The sequence below is a fragment of the Gallinula chloropus genome, assembly GCF_964237585.1.
Source record: "Gallinula chloropus genome assembly, chromosome: 7".
Classification (NCBI taxonomy): domain Eukaryota; kingdom Metazoa; phylum Chordata; class Aves; order Gruiformes; family Rallidae; genus Gallinula; species Gallinula chloropus.
The window spans coordinates 3,276,196-3,289,881 of NC_140092.1; the positions used below are offsets into that span (position 1 = coordinate 3,276,196).

The 13,686-nt window shown below is 39.0% G+C and overlaps 1 protein-coding gene across 1 annotated transcript in view; it reads left to right on the top strand.

Annotated features, from left to right (window-relative positions):
• The window catches only part of EVC2 (EvC ciliary complex subunit 2), a gene marked incomplete at both ends in the record, with an annotated part of 67,815 nt that overhangs the window by 3,588 nt on the left and 50,541 nt on the right, over window positions 1–13,686 (top strand). Inside the window, 4 exon segments of the mRNA XM_084266751.1 lie at window positions 5,297–5,457; window positions 5,989–6,054; window positions 10,853–11,039; window positions 12,781–12,890. Of these exon segments, the coding sequence (XP_084122877.1) occupies window positions 5,297–5,457; window positions 5,989–6,054; window positions 10,853–11,039; window positions 12,781–12,890 (524 nt within the window).

Sequence of the window (13,686 nt, forward strand, 5' to 3'; positions counted from 1 at the left end):
GTAGAGATGTCACAGCTTGGAGGGGCTGCCTGTGCAGGTTGACTGCCACAGACTCCTTGTGTACATGGGAACAAATCAGTTAGATTCTCTGAGTCTCTGGTCTTTATTTTCATTATATAGGTATAATGAATAGTGTGCTACCTCACCCAAGTGTAGTAGAGATGAGTACACTGAGAGGTTATGACATCCTCATAGAGTGCATTAACACAGGTGGTGCAGTGGCTGAAATAGACACACCCCCCCATGGCAAAAGCTGCAGTTCCCCAAGAGATGATTTCATGACATGCATTTGCCAAGAAATTACACGCTCTGAAGCAGTCATCTAGTGACATACCTCTAATTTATTTTCCCTGTGCCATGGCTAATTCACAAATGAGTTTATTAATTTAAATACACAAGCAAATAATTCAGATTTGCTGAGCTTCTGTGTTTTTTCCCCTGTATTTATTCAGCATAATCTTTGCTGCTCGCATCTGGCAAATTATTAATGTATCATCCATTGAGAGAGGAAACATGTGGTTTAGTAGTTCAGGAGAACCTTCTGGTGCTAGAGAAAAAGTGGGGTGATTGAAGGATTTTAACACAGTATCTTTCTGACAGTGGTTGAGTCTCTTCCACTTTGTTAGTAGGCAAATACACCTGTTAAAGGAGGAGCTGCTACAAGCACTGAATTATATGTATGCTTTATTTTATAACTCAGAACTTTCCCATTTTAATAAACAGTATTTTTAAACATATTTAAAGGTTTAAGTTTTTAGTGGTTTGCTTAATCAAGGTGTTAGGACTCTTAATTCCTTACTGAAGACATTCTCAGGGAAAGCAGCGAGACGGGAACTACTGCACAAAAGCTTTGTCATTGAAAATGGCAGTATGCTGAAGCAAAATGGTTTGTGGCAGCACAGTGATCTCACAGTTGCAGTTGGAAGCTTTTTCGAGTTGTTTCTGGGTAAGATGAGAAAAAGCGATCCCAGCATAGCCCTGTGATTGGGTAAAACGGTGGAGGTTTGAGTTGCGCTCAAGTCTGTTCTGACTTACTCAGAACAGGCCTGGAAAGTGGATTTGTTTTGTCTTGTTGATGCCTGTAGTTTCCTTGACTTTGTAACAAGAAAAGCTAATGGCAACACTCAAAAATGAAATACGGTAAATTGCTACCTTTGCCTGTTCATTGTTGTGTGTAATTGAAAGGACTTTAAATTGAATCTTGTATCCTGGATGGCTTTCAGGACAGGGAATAATTCAGAACCACAGCAACAAAAATACAATAAGTAAGTATATTTAACTCTTATATTCCCTACTGAAATAAAGCAAGATAATTCAAAGCTTTCATTCAGGGGGAAAGCAAATCAGACTTGAGACCTATGAATTAGAATGACTTAGTTGTGGGTTTATTATCACAGTATCAGGCAGTTTTTAATTCTGAACTTGACATTTCACATTGTCAGAGTCTTCACCTTCCTCCTGTGATTTGGCAGGTTTTGATGTGTTGTGAAGGTATGGGAGCCATAACGACACACTGGAGTCTTTGCTGAAAACCTATTGCAAGACTGTTTTAATTTTGTATCATCTTATTTAATTTACATGGCCAAGAATAACCTACACCTGTTTTGGCTATATGAATATTTATTTTAACGTTTTCATTTTTTAATTCAATACAAAGTCAACCTACCAGCACTGATAATCAGCTAGGAATATGCAGTTTAAGACAGGGTTCTGACATACCTGTTTATATTTGGTTCATGGAGGACAGAATCATGGGAAAACAGTTAATTACCTGGTAATTCTAAATAAGATAAAATATTTAACAACTTTGTATTACATTGTAAATTTGTGGAATGTTTATATCATTAAGGAAAACAAAATTTTGTCTTAAAGATGGTGATATTGTCTCACATCTAAAAAAAATATAATTGCTGCCTGCCTTTGATAAACTTTTTAACTTGTCATCTTTGAGGATGTTTGCAGGAAAGCCCCAGACAAAGCCTCATGCTGTTGGTTTGCTTGCTAGGAAAGGGTTTTGGGAGTGCCCAGTGGCAGCCTGGCAAGCCCAGCTGAGGGGGTCAGATTGCATATCAAGCTGAAACTGTTCCCCTGCTTTGCAAAGTTTCCCTTTTGAAAAGGATTGGGAATAGTTTTCATTTAGAAACTAATGGAATTGAAGACTACGTAGCCCTAATAATGGCTTTCCTGAAAACAGCCAGGAAAATGGCAAAGATTGAAGCTGTGAGAAGAAAAAAGAGAGTGGAAGGAACAAGGAGTGTGTGTCAGAATTGGGATGCACCTCTGAAGGGGCACTGACAATGATGTGCTCACACTTCTGAGCAGCAGTGTATCCAAAAGAAAGCTCAGTGCTTGTTAGTGAAAAGGTCTATGGAGTCAAGTATTCATATTTTCTAACCTCAGGTGAATCTATTTGTTAAAAAACAGTTTCAGAATGGAAATCTAAAAGACTTAAAAGCCACAGAATGCTTTATGCCTGTACCATCCTTTCTCAGATACTCAGCTTTTCAAGCAATCATCAGCCATCTAGAATCCATCTATGACATTATCTGAAAAGAGAAAGCAGGTGAATTGATAAATACAATTATGTTGTCTTGATGTTAAGAGTATGCAGCAAGTTATGTGGAAAAGCAGTTATGTTCTTCTAGGTCTTGTAGGACTGAGCTATATAATGTTCTAGTGACAGCTAAATATATGTGGATTGGGAAAAAGTTATTTTACTTAACTGACAGTTGATACTACAAAAATAATGAGATAGAAAAGGGCTGTTCTACTGGCAAGAGAAACCAGGGTGTTATAAAACAGCCTGTATTGTTAAAAATTAATAGGAAGGATGGGAAAAAATCTGGAGGAGGTCAGTGGCACCTGTTGCTATATGATTCATTCTCTGTAAGCAAAGCCTTCCACTGACTGCCAGGAAGATGCAGGTGAATTTGCAGAAGTATCCTTGTAATCATCATCAATGTTGAGGCTGCTTAACATAATGTCAAGAACCTGCAAAATCCCCAGCCTCCAATTACTGATGATGGAGCAGCCAAATAACATGCCTGGAGACTTCTGCTGGGAACTGGGCACATTATCTCAGGATTGTAAGTGATGACAAAGCACAACTTGAAAAGAGACTCATCTGCGTAATTAGTAATCCAGAGATTTATTCAGAGTCAAAGAACACGATCAATTAATTAAATTGGTTGCTGTGGACTTGATATTCTCCAGAGGAGAGTATCAGGATTTGCTGTCACACGAATGGTGCAGTTGAGTGAGCTGATGGAAATGTGCTACATAAGGCATGAGAATAAAAGATACTTTATGAAGCAATTACCCCCTTCTTGTTGGGTGACTGCTCTCATGCAGAGCACAGATGGAAATGAGAACCAGGTAGCTCTTTGGAGGCAGTAGTAGCTTAACCCAGCCTATAGATTTTGACTTCTGAGTGTTATGGAGCTCGGTGGAGAAGCTCCATGTCTGCAGTCAGGGTTTATGTTTACTATAAAGGGAAGGGCATCTCCTGTAGTCTGGCAAGAAAATGTAAAGAACTGGTGCACAGATGGGGTGGTGATTGCATTAATATCTAAGAGATATTGCAAATATACAAGGAACCTTCTTCAATGTTTGGATATATCTATACAAAACTGAGAAGAGGTTTGAGTCAGTGGTAAGAACATAAGTTTACAGCCATTGAGGTGGGATATAGTATGATACTTGGATCTGCTGCAGAGAGCCCTGGCCACGTGGGCACTGACTGGTAGCTGGGAGATCTGTATTGCACTTACAGGTCAGTGCGGGTGTCATCCTGAGTGATGTGGGCTGTTGCTTAGTCTTGAAAGATAAATATGGCATGCCTGACTGCCCTGAAAAAATGCCAGCCCAAAAGAATTGCAGGCACTTGGTACTGTAAGGATGCATATTGCTGTGCCCACTCAATTGACCTTGTTGTTTTTGCAGTCCCTAAATTAGTCCGAGTCTGTTGCTTAAGGTATGTAAGTAAAATATAGGGAAGTGAATTAAAACTGGTCATAAACCATGAACAACTAGTGTTTCCTGGCTTGTATGCCTGGGTTCTGTATGCAGCAGGACTGCATCTGGTTAGTTGTGTTTACAGAAACCTTTCCAGTGAATGGTACACATCAGTGCTTCAAGGTGGACTTCCTCTTAAGGGTCCAGTTCTGAATGCTCTGTGCATGTCTTTTCTGTTGACAGCTAACAGTAGATCTCTATATTGTTCTCTGAACAACCAGTGTCTTTTAAAAAAAAAACAGTGCTTCTCATATTCATGAAATTTTTAGTGTCTTCATCTTTTCATGTTTCATTTACATATAATAGGGTTTTCTTAAATAAAAAATGTACAGAAAAATATCATTTGCCAAAAAGCTTTGCTTTTCAATGAGACGTTTTGATCATATGAATACACATTGGTAATGATGAAAAGATGGGATTTAAAAATAAGTAATAAATGAGAACTATTATGCAAAGAATGAAAGTGTCTTTTAAAGTGTCTTTTAAAGTGCCTTTATACACAGCTAGCCAACTATCATTCTGAAAATTTCATGACCTTTTTTCTCTTCATTCAGCAGCTTTACTTTTGGACAATTTAATATATTAAATTATTAATTTTTAGTCTACACTCCTTTTGTTAATGTCATAGGTGGTTTTATTTTAGTAGATGAAAGCGACGTGTTAAGATTTAAAAACTGCTGTAATTTTGTGTGGTATCATGGCCTGATCCATCAGAAAAATATGAGTATAAACTAGCACCAATGTTGCTCACTACAAAGTTGAGAAATGTTTGATTTGATGGTACTCCCAATTCAACTGAAATATAACTGACACTCTTACTTGACTAGGAAGTACTTTTTGCCCTTATTGAAATGTTTAATGGTTTAATTGACAGACTGATCCTGAGCACCAAGGCTGCTCACAGAGAGTCCTTCAATTATTTATGCATTGATGAAAAATTCTTTGTGTTGAAAATATTAACAGTCAATTTAAGGCTGAAACATTGTAATTCACGTGCTAGGTGCTCTACCTGTGAGCAGCAGCAGTTTTCTGTGGGGTACATATGAGTTCTCTAGGTGGGAAACAGTTTTGTTCTAACTTGTGCTGGGTTTTGTGGGGCAAGTCCCATCTCAGCTTCCCATCTGTCTGTTGCCTGTATAGGTTTGTAGTGCTTTGGGGAGTGGTGTTGCTGTGTGCACACAGAGCATCAGGTACCATGAGCTGGAATCTGCTGGGGTTGATACTCACCGAGTGGCTCTCACACAGGACCCAGCTTTAGCTCTAATGCAGTGTTGTATTTCAGTGATGCTGTTACCTCTGGCTATTCAAGCAAGTGAAGCCTCTGACCTGCCCTTGACTTCTTCAGCCTCAGATGATCAGTGGAGCCATTCACTGTTTGCTTTGATACCCTCCTGGACAAAGAAGACTTTGTTCAAACGAGAGTCTCCTCTTAGTCCCCAGCTGGTCAGTAAAAGATGGTTTGCCACTTTCAGTATTCACAAGGATCATAGCAATTATATCAAAAGTGGGTGTTGCTGAAAGTTTACTATCCATACCCAAATAGTACGTTTCTAATTCTCAGGTGTTCAGGAGATGGCTTCAGCAACACTAACTAGTGGAGAGACTTCCAAAGAATATTTATTGCAACAGATACCATCTAAATGATTGCTACATGAATTCTGATAGACACACAGTAATGAAACGCATCTGTATAGTGTCATGGACTTTGTGCATAGTGCTTTTTGTTAGGGATTTGTGATAACCAAAAGATGAATATGTCAATTAAGGTACTAGTAATCGCTTGTGGGAATAAGTAGTTCATACAAATTTGGACTAGAAAAAAACATTAACTATTGGGGTAACAAAGCTTTTAAATTTGGAGGCCATTAATACCTCTAATTTTATTTCTTGGTTCATTATTTACATAAGGTAGCTTGTGCTGCAGTTTTTGAATTACTATATTTTCATACACCCATGTAAACTTTTCCTCCACAGCCTGAAGATGTGTCCAATATGTCAGCGTCTTCTGGGTTTGGAATAACCCTTCAGAAGTGTGCTATGGTAAGTTTTCTTAACATTTCTCTTGTTAATTTGATAGGAGATTTGTACCCAAATGTCCTTTTAAAAGTGGGAATTTTGCCCATACTGAGTATTTGGGAGAACAACCATTTTAATCTTAAGATGGTTACACCCTCTATAAGAGGGACAGTTTTGCAATATTGATTCATAACTGAATGTCAATCAAATCTTCTCATATTTCAAGGGATTTGTGATTGTGGTCAAAGTAAATATCTTATTCTGAATTTGTGAAACTGTAAATGGGTGAAGGTCAGTGGACTGCAGAGATCAGCCACCAGGCTGTATAGTGATGGAGGGAAAACTTCTTCAGAGGATGCAGTAAACCTTCTGAGATACTTGATGTGGCTCAGCCATGTCACGTATGGACTCCCTGTGCAGATTATGGACTCCTCCTGAAGAATGGGGCACTGAGCCCCACAGTGCCCACTGTCTTCCTGTATCCTCTAACACAGCCAGAGTGTCATAGTCTGTGTATTTAGTGGGACTCAGCTACAGCACAGTATTTAATGAAAAAAGGTTTCATTTAACTCGTTTAAAAGTCTTACAAGGTGCAAAGAGCTCCCTACTATAAGGAAATTTCAAACCTTCCCTTTTATTTTTACTTTAAGTGGCATAGATTGATAGATTTACCTAGACTGTTATTTTTCCTTTCTTTTTTATTGTGTTTCTTGGGCTTCATTTGTTGTTTTTTTTTACACTGGATGAAGCTAGTTTGGATTTTTATAATTTGAGACATTTCTTCTTACCTGTCCTTTGGAGAGAGAAACTTCAAGACACATCTGAATTCAGCCATCAAAATGCTGTGTATGAGGGTAGAGAAGTCAATAAGCAGTGTAGAAGAGGTGACATTAAGACCTGCACCAGATTATTTGCATAGAGAAGAATGAATATGCATTGTACCTCATGGCACTAATTACCTGTAATGTTATTGAAATGGCTGTATATCATATTTAATCAGGCTGAATAGTGAGCATTTCAGGCATAAGAATCAGTAACACAGAATCTGCTCTTTTGGTTGTAGATTCCCAATTTTTTGTATCAGAGCTGCTGAGAAAGAGAGTTACATGTTGTTTTTTTCCTCAGTGCATAGCACAGCTTCACACAGGCTCATTACAAATTGGGAAATCATGCTGTACAAGATGAAAGTTAGTCCTTTGGAGGTGTTAGGATTATCAGAAAATAAGTTTGCAGTGCTATTAGTTGTAAATTACTGAAAACAATGTGATTGTATGTGATTGTCTTCCTCCTTCAAATACAGGTCACATTTTATTTTCCTTTCCATACCTTGTCATCTGCTTCAATCCTAATGTGTCTGAACAGATGCTTTCCTGCAAAGAGACAGACTGGCCATATGGTGGTCTTTAGCTGTTTTAAATAGAAAAAAAAAAGTGAGTTTTGCACATTTTCCTCCTCCTACCATGAGTGGCTCTTCAGAGCGTGGAGATGACATATGTTTACTTCTTGGATGCAGGATTTTCCAACACCTTATCATAGAAACACCCTGATTGAAACTGGGGTGTTTGAATTTCAGCTGTTCTTCCAGAGCCCAGTCCCTTCCTTCTTTCCAGAAATGTGCTCCTTTAAGAGCTTCATCCCATAGTACAACATGAACATTTCTGTGATAGTACTTATAATGAAAATAATATTTTGTAGAGTTGAAATAAATCTTGACATTTATTCCTTTGGCCTTTAACATGTTTACCTGTCTCCTTTCTCAGTCTCCTAAGCGTTCTTGCATGATCTTGCAGATCATCTATGATACAAGCATCCTTCCTTTTTTTCAATCCTTGGCTGTTTCCAGTTGTTCTAGTTTATTCCCAGAGATCTTCCATTCCTTTCACTTCTATGTCAATACCTTCCTGCTTTCTTTTCTCCTAGCATGTCCTTGCTCTTGCTGTGGTTCTTTCTTCCAGTCTCACAGGTACTTGAAGTGACATTGTTTGCAGAGGGTGAGGACACACACTCTGTATTTCAGGAGCAGAGAGAAAATGGAATAGGTGCTTATGCATCATCAGTTGCTGCCATTGGGTTTGGTTCCTGCAGATAGTTGGCAGCATAATCATTTGCTCCAAAAGCATGAAGAAACAACTTCAGGCAAATTAGAAGAGCAACTTAAAGAAGATAATTCATCCAGTGGCTGCTGATCCCAATGACAGTGGCATATGGAGGAAGTTCTTGCTAGGAGAGGCCAAACCCAGCAGCTTCCCTACTGCTTGATTCTAATCTTTTGCTTCTTCTGGTGCTATCAGGAAGAAGCATCCACATTCTTTCCACCCCTTTGTGGATTAGCTTAAATCTGGTTGCCAGTCAAGATGTTAAATGTGTTTAAGATTAATTGGAAGCGCAACAGAGTGTGGTAGGAGATAGGCAGTGTGGTTGGGGAACCTCTGAAACCTCTGTGGTTTCTGTGTCCAGTCACTGAATGAAGAATTTTAAATGAAACAAAATGGAGAGAAAGTGCAAGATTGGTTGAAGAAAGAAAACAGTGCATTAAACCCCCTGTCTAGGATTAATACTGTCATATTCCCCCAACCTGCCTGTGAATATACACATACTACTTGCTCTTCATGTTTGATTGTAGCAGTTTATCTAAATTACTGTTTATATCCTCTCTAACAAAATGTAAAAGAATGTATTTGTCCCCATGTAGAAGTAGAGACTCTTAAATCCTCCTTTTTTTGCCTTCGTCCCGCAGAAGAGCAAGGGAAAGGTGTGGGAAGAGAATCAGAGGGCTGGAGCACCTCTCATAGGAAGACAGGCTGAGAGAGTAGGGCTTCTTCAGCCTGGGGAAGAGAAGGCTCTGGGGAGACCCTGGAGCAGCCTTCCAGTACCTGAAGGGGCTACAGGAAAGCTGGGGAGGGGCTGTTTACAAGGGCATGGAGTGATAGGAGAAAGGGGAATGTATTTAACCTAAAAGAGAGGAGATTTAGATACAAGAAAAAATATTCTTCCCTGTAAGGGCTAGTGGAGGGTGGGCAGGGGTATGGGACTAGGTATCTTCTGACCAAAACCATTCTAAGATTCAATTCTATCAAAATGAAGGGAGGAAAAAGCTTTCCTATTTCTTCCTGTTTCCTCAGCTCCCTCTTTTTCTGATGCACACGTGTTTGCACAAACCCCCTCCACACTTACAACGTAATATAATAGATTATTAACAACTCATGCAGTTTGAACCTTGGATACCTATGCTTTGTTTTCTTAGTTTAGTTACTGGGTCAAGGTCTCTGCTTTGTGAATTTGGATTTTCTTTAGGTGGCTTTGAGGCTTTTTTTTCCTGATTGTCCTGGTTCCAGCCAGGCCAGAGTCACCCTCCCCAAGCAGCCAGCCCAGGTGAGCTGAGTTACCCCAGGCTGTTTCCACACCACCTGACATCACTCCCCTATAAAAAGGGCTGGCCCTATGTGCTTCTGGGATCATTTGAGTGCAGCAAGATATCAGGTTGGTCCTTGTCTTCGTGCAGTGCTCTGTGTTATCACCGTGTGTGGGTGAATTCTGCCCCAGGGTCTGTTGTTCCCTTTCAGGGTGCTGTGTCGGTATCTGTCCTTATCCTTGCCTCGGGGCTTTGTCTGTCTTGCATGGTGAGGGAGCAGCGCTGGGTGCTCAGCTGCTGCCTGGGGCTGAACCACGATGCTGTTTCATTTGGTTTGTGCTTTTAAAAGCAAGTTTTTAGCCTTTATGACTGTACAGGAAGGATTGAAAGGCATGTTGACTGCGTCACAACAGTTCAGAAACCGGGAGTGAGTAAATCTGCCCAAAATATCTTACAGAGTTAATGTTCAGTGATTTTTAAGTCTGATAAATAGTGTGGTATAAGTAATGATATACAAACTATTTGCAGAATCTAGTGCAATAAATAGTTGGTTTTTTTCCTCCATAGGTTTTGTTTAATGTTGTTGTGGTTGAACTTGCTGTAATGAGTTCAGAAAATTTAATGTAGTATACTAAGGAGAGTTAGTTATGTAAACACTTTTATTGAAATACACTCTAATGAATGTCACTTTCAATAGAAAAATACAAACTAAGCAATAATAATTTCAATAAACTGCTGCTGCTTCTTGATTTACAAGATAACCTAAAACTAATCTGTTTCTATTTTGAATTCCTATAAAGTGCAGAGATCAACAGTGCACAGTGAAATGATAGCTACATATGTTAAACCCTGGGGCTGCTGTAAACTTTGGTGTGATTTTTTTTTTAAGTTTACTACAATTCATATTTTTAGAACTAATTTTTGTAGGAGCTGCTTTATTATCTATGTTTGATAATGCCCAGATACAGAGCAGGTGTTTCCTTAAAAGGAAAAAATTAGAAAGGCTTAGGCTGAATCACACTTTGGTCAGTTAAATAGGTGTTAATCTGGTGTCCTTATTAGAAGCCTGATACCATCGTGGTTATACTACAGGCTAGCATATTATAGACCTGATAAAGTTTCAGACAGTTCTGGTTTAATAAGAGGGGAAATCAATTTGGAAAGGGAGAGATCAGTAAGCAACTCTGTGCTCAAAATAATTTCATTTAGAGAGTATAATTACTCAATAAGAGTTAATAGCCTAATGGAATAAATAATTATGTGAGTGTGTATGTGAGTAACTAGGTGGTTAGTGCATGAATTTCACCACTAACTGGAAGCAGAGCTATGAACTCCGAAATCCACTGGTGGCTCCATCAGCCCTCCTATGGGAAGAACAAATCAAGGAAGCCAGCACCCATCAGTGATCATGAGTTTTGCTGTTAAGATGCACATACAGGTGTTTTGCACCATTAACATTTCTCTTTTCAGGTGGATGTTAAACGTGACCCTCAAACTGCATATATTACACTTCTGATTAATAACACCAACACACTGTTTTCGACAAACATTACAGATCTTATCCTCCTGGACAATATCACTGGTCTGCATGTTCAAAAAAACAGTGGTAATAAGACCACAGGTGGTATACAGATTTACAGGAAAAGATTCTTGCAAGGTAAGAAAATTTGCATGGAAGTATCCCTGCTTGCACGTGTGGAAGAGCATCTGTTCAAATCACAACAGTTATTCCTTTATTTTTTCTTGGTGGTGCAAATTCTCCAATTCTCAGTTAATACTGGCAAAAGCCATTTTGATCACTCTGGTAAGTCTTGAGCTGAGCAGGCAAATTGGCTCGCTGAGATATTGAGGTACACTAGAATTGCAGAAGGCCATGGAAGCAAGCAAGATGATTCATCAGAAATAAGGCATCTCTTCTCAGTATCCATTCTCTTCAAACTGAGCAAGTTATAAAATCAAAGCAAGTAATACAGAAATAAATCTGTTGCTGTCTTAGATTTAGTTTGTTCCTTTTGTAGTAGTTGGATTGTTGCACTTTCTTAAAATTTTACCTTTCCTGATAGCTCTATCTCTCTCTTCCTAAGCAGAAACACATAGAAAATCAGCAGTTTACTTCTGAGAGTCATGGCACTTGGAGCTTTCAAAGTGTTTTGTAAGATCCATTTATGGTTAAGTATCTAGGGTTATGATGGTACCTATTATGGACCTGTGGTTTTTTTGAAAATGTCAAGGAACTGCTGACTCTCACGAGAGGTTTGTAAGAAAGATGCTTCAGAAGAGAAAAAAAAAGATCTGTAGAGCTGATCTAATAAACCAAGTTGGAACAGTTACTGAAATTACTCAATCTGGGACCAAGTCTAGCTTTCTCAGCCAATATAAGTTGCACAGGTCAGCATAAAGAATAGTGAAGTGGCACAGAATCCAGCAGATTGGATTTCTGCATACTTTAATGTTTGGTCATTGCTATGTCTGTCCAGGTGTCAGCTTGTACCTTCCCACTGGGGGTGGGCAGAAGGGCTGTGCCTACACTGGCCTACGTACCATCAGGTGGCATATTAGCCATAAGGATTTGTCAGTGCTCCAGTGCCCTGTGAATCAAAATTCACTGAAATCTCAGATTTTTCTTTGATTTCAGCAGGAGGGGAACTAACCAGTTAGTGGTTATAAAGTAGGCTGTCCATTTTATAAACAAAAAAAAAAGAATTTTTTTAAAGATCTTATGGGGTTTTAAGATCAGTGAACACATGATGCTTTTCAGTAGCTTGAGCCATTATTTAATGCAGTTTCAGGGTCCTGGGTCAGATTTTCTTCAGCTCATAGAGGCAGCAGATAAAAAGGATGTTGCTGTACTCACGTGTCCAGGAATTGTCTACTCTGGATGTGGGTCATCTGCTGTGTTGGAAGGGAAAAGGTGTCTTAAGCCTTCTTCATGGATCTTTGAGAAATCGTCTTGGGACAGAGCAAATATATCCATATCCCTCCTCTCTGGAGTATGCTGATAGGCTCTGGCAGCCTTCTCTGCTGAGGTCCCCTGAATTCAGTCTTGTGAGTTTACTACAGCTTGGTTCCCAGGAGAGCATGTCTCTTGGTGAGGAAGCACAGTCTAAAGGGGAACCTAAAAGCTCCTCAGAAGTTCCATTCCTATTGAACTTGCTTTTCAAATTTTGCAAACATCCCTAACTCCAGCTCAGCTCAGCTGGGTGCTCAACTCTTCAGAGATTCACACCTAGTTTTGTGTAAAAAGTTGTGCAACTGGACTGGGTTGTTTTCAAGTCAGTGTAGCTACTGTTGTTTTTAAGAAAATGCAGACACAATTACTTAGAGGCTTGGTATGTGCACCTCACCTGCTGAATCTACAAAATTGAGGTGTTTTGGGTTTTTTCCCTGTGTCTTAACAGATGGAGAATACTTTGCTATCAACTACTCGGCACTTCTTGATGCAAATGAAATGTGGAATGGCAGGGTCTTGACACTGCCTGCAAAGCTGACTTTCAGGAGTTCATCACAGGTATTTTCTTTACAAATCTATTTTGCTTTTCACAGTGTTTTGATGGTTTTTTTTTCAAAATGTCTCCGAAGTGGTTCTTGGCTGCCAAAGCAATGAAGCCTGCAGGTAATGAGATGAGGTTCTTAGGCTCTCTTTTAACATGATTTTTACAAGAATGTGCATTATTTGTCACAGCTTAATAAGTCCTTGGCCTCCATAAACAAGTGAAGGGTGTTTGTGTGATGTCTTACAACTTTTCTCTCTTGATCTTGTATTTCTGTCCAGTTTATCTATGTATCTTGAAAATAAGTGTTCCACATACTTACATGTGTGTCACTGTAGCCTGAAATAGATTGAAAGTTTTGCCATGTTTTTGCCAGAGTATAATTTCTTTTAACCAGAAAACAAGTTGTAGCAAAGGAAAAATTTCTTGTTCATAAAGAAGACACGTCTTTAGTGTGACAGCTCTGAGGCCCTGAAAGAGATTTTTCAGAGAAGTTAGGGGAGTCTTCATCCTTGGTGATTTTTGAGTTTTCCAAATCTTAAATATGTCCTGATATTTTTCCACTGTTTTCATAATTGTGATTCAAACCTGCAGATGTATTTTCATTTTCAACTGTTATATCTCCTTTGTTTTAAAGGAAAAAAAAACCAAAATAGATCCACTTGTTCACCCTCCTTCCCCCAGGGAATGGGAGGAGAATGAAAAAAAAACAAACACCCAAACAAACAACTCTTGGGTTGAGATAAAGATCGTTTAGTAGGTTAACAATGGAAGAGAATACCACTACTATGTATAAAACAAGTGATGCACAAA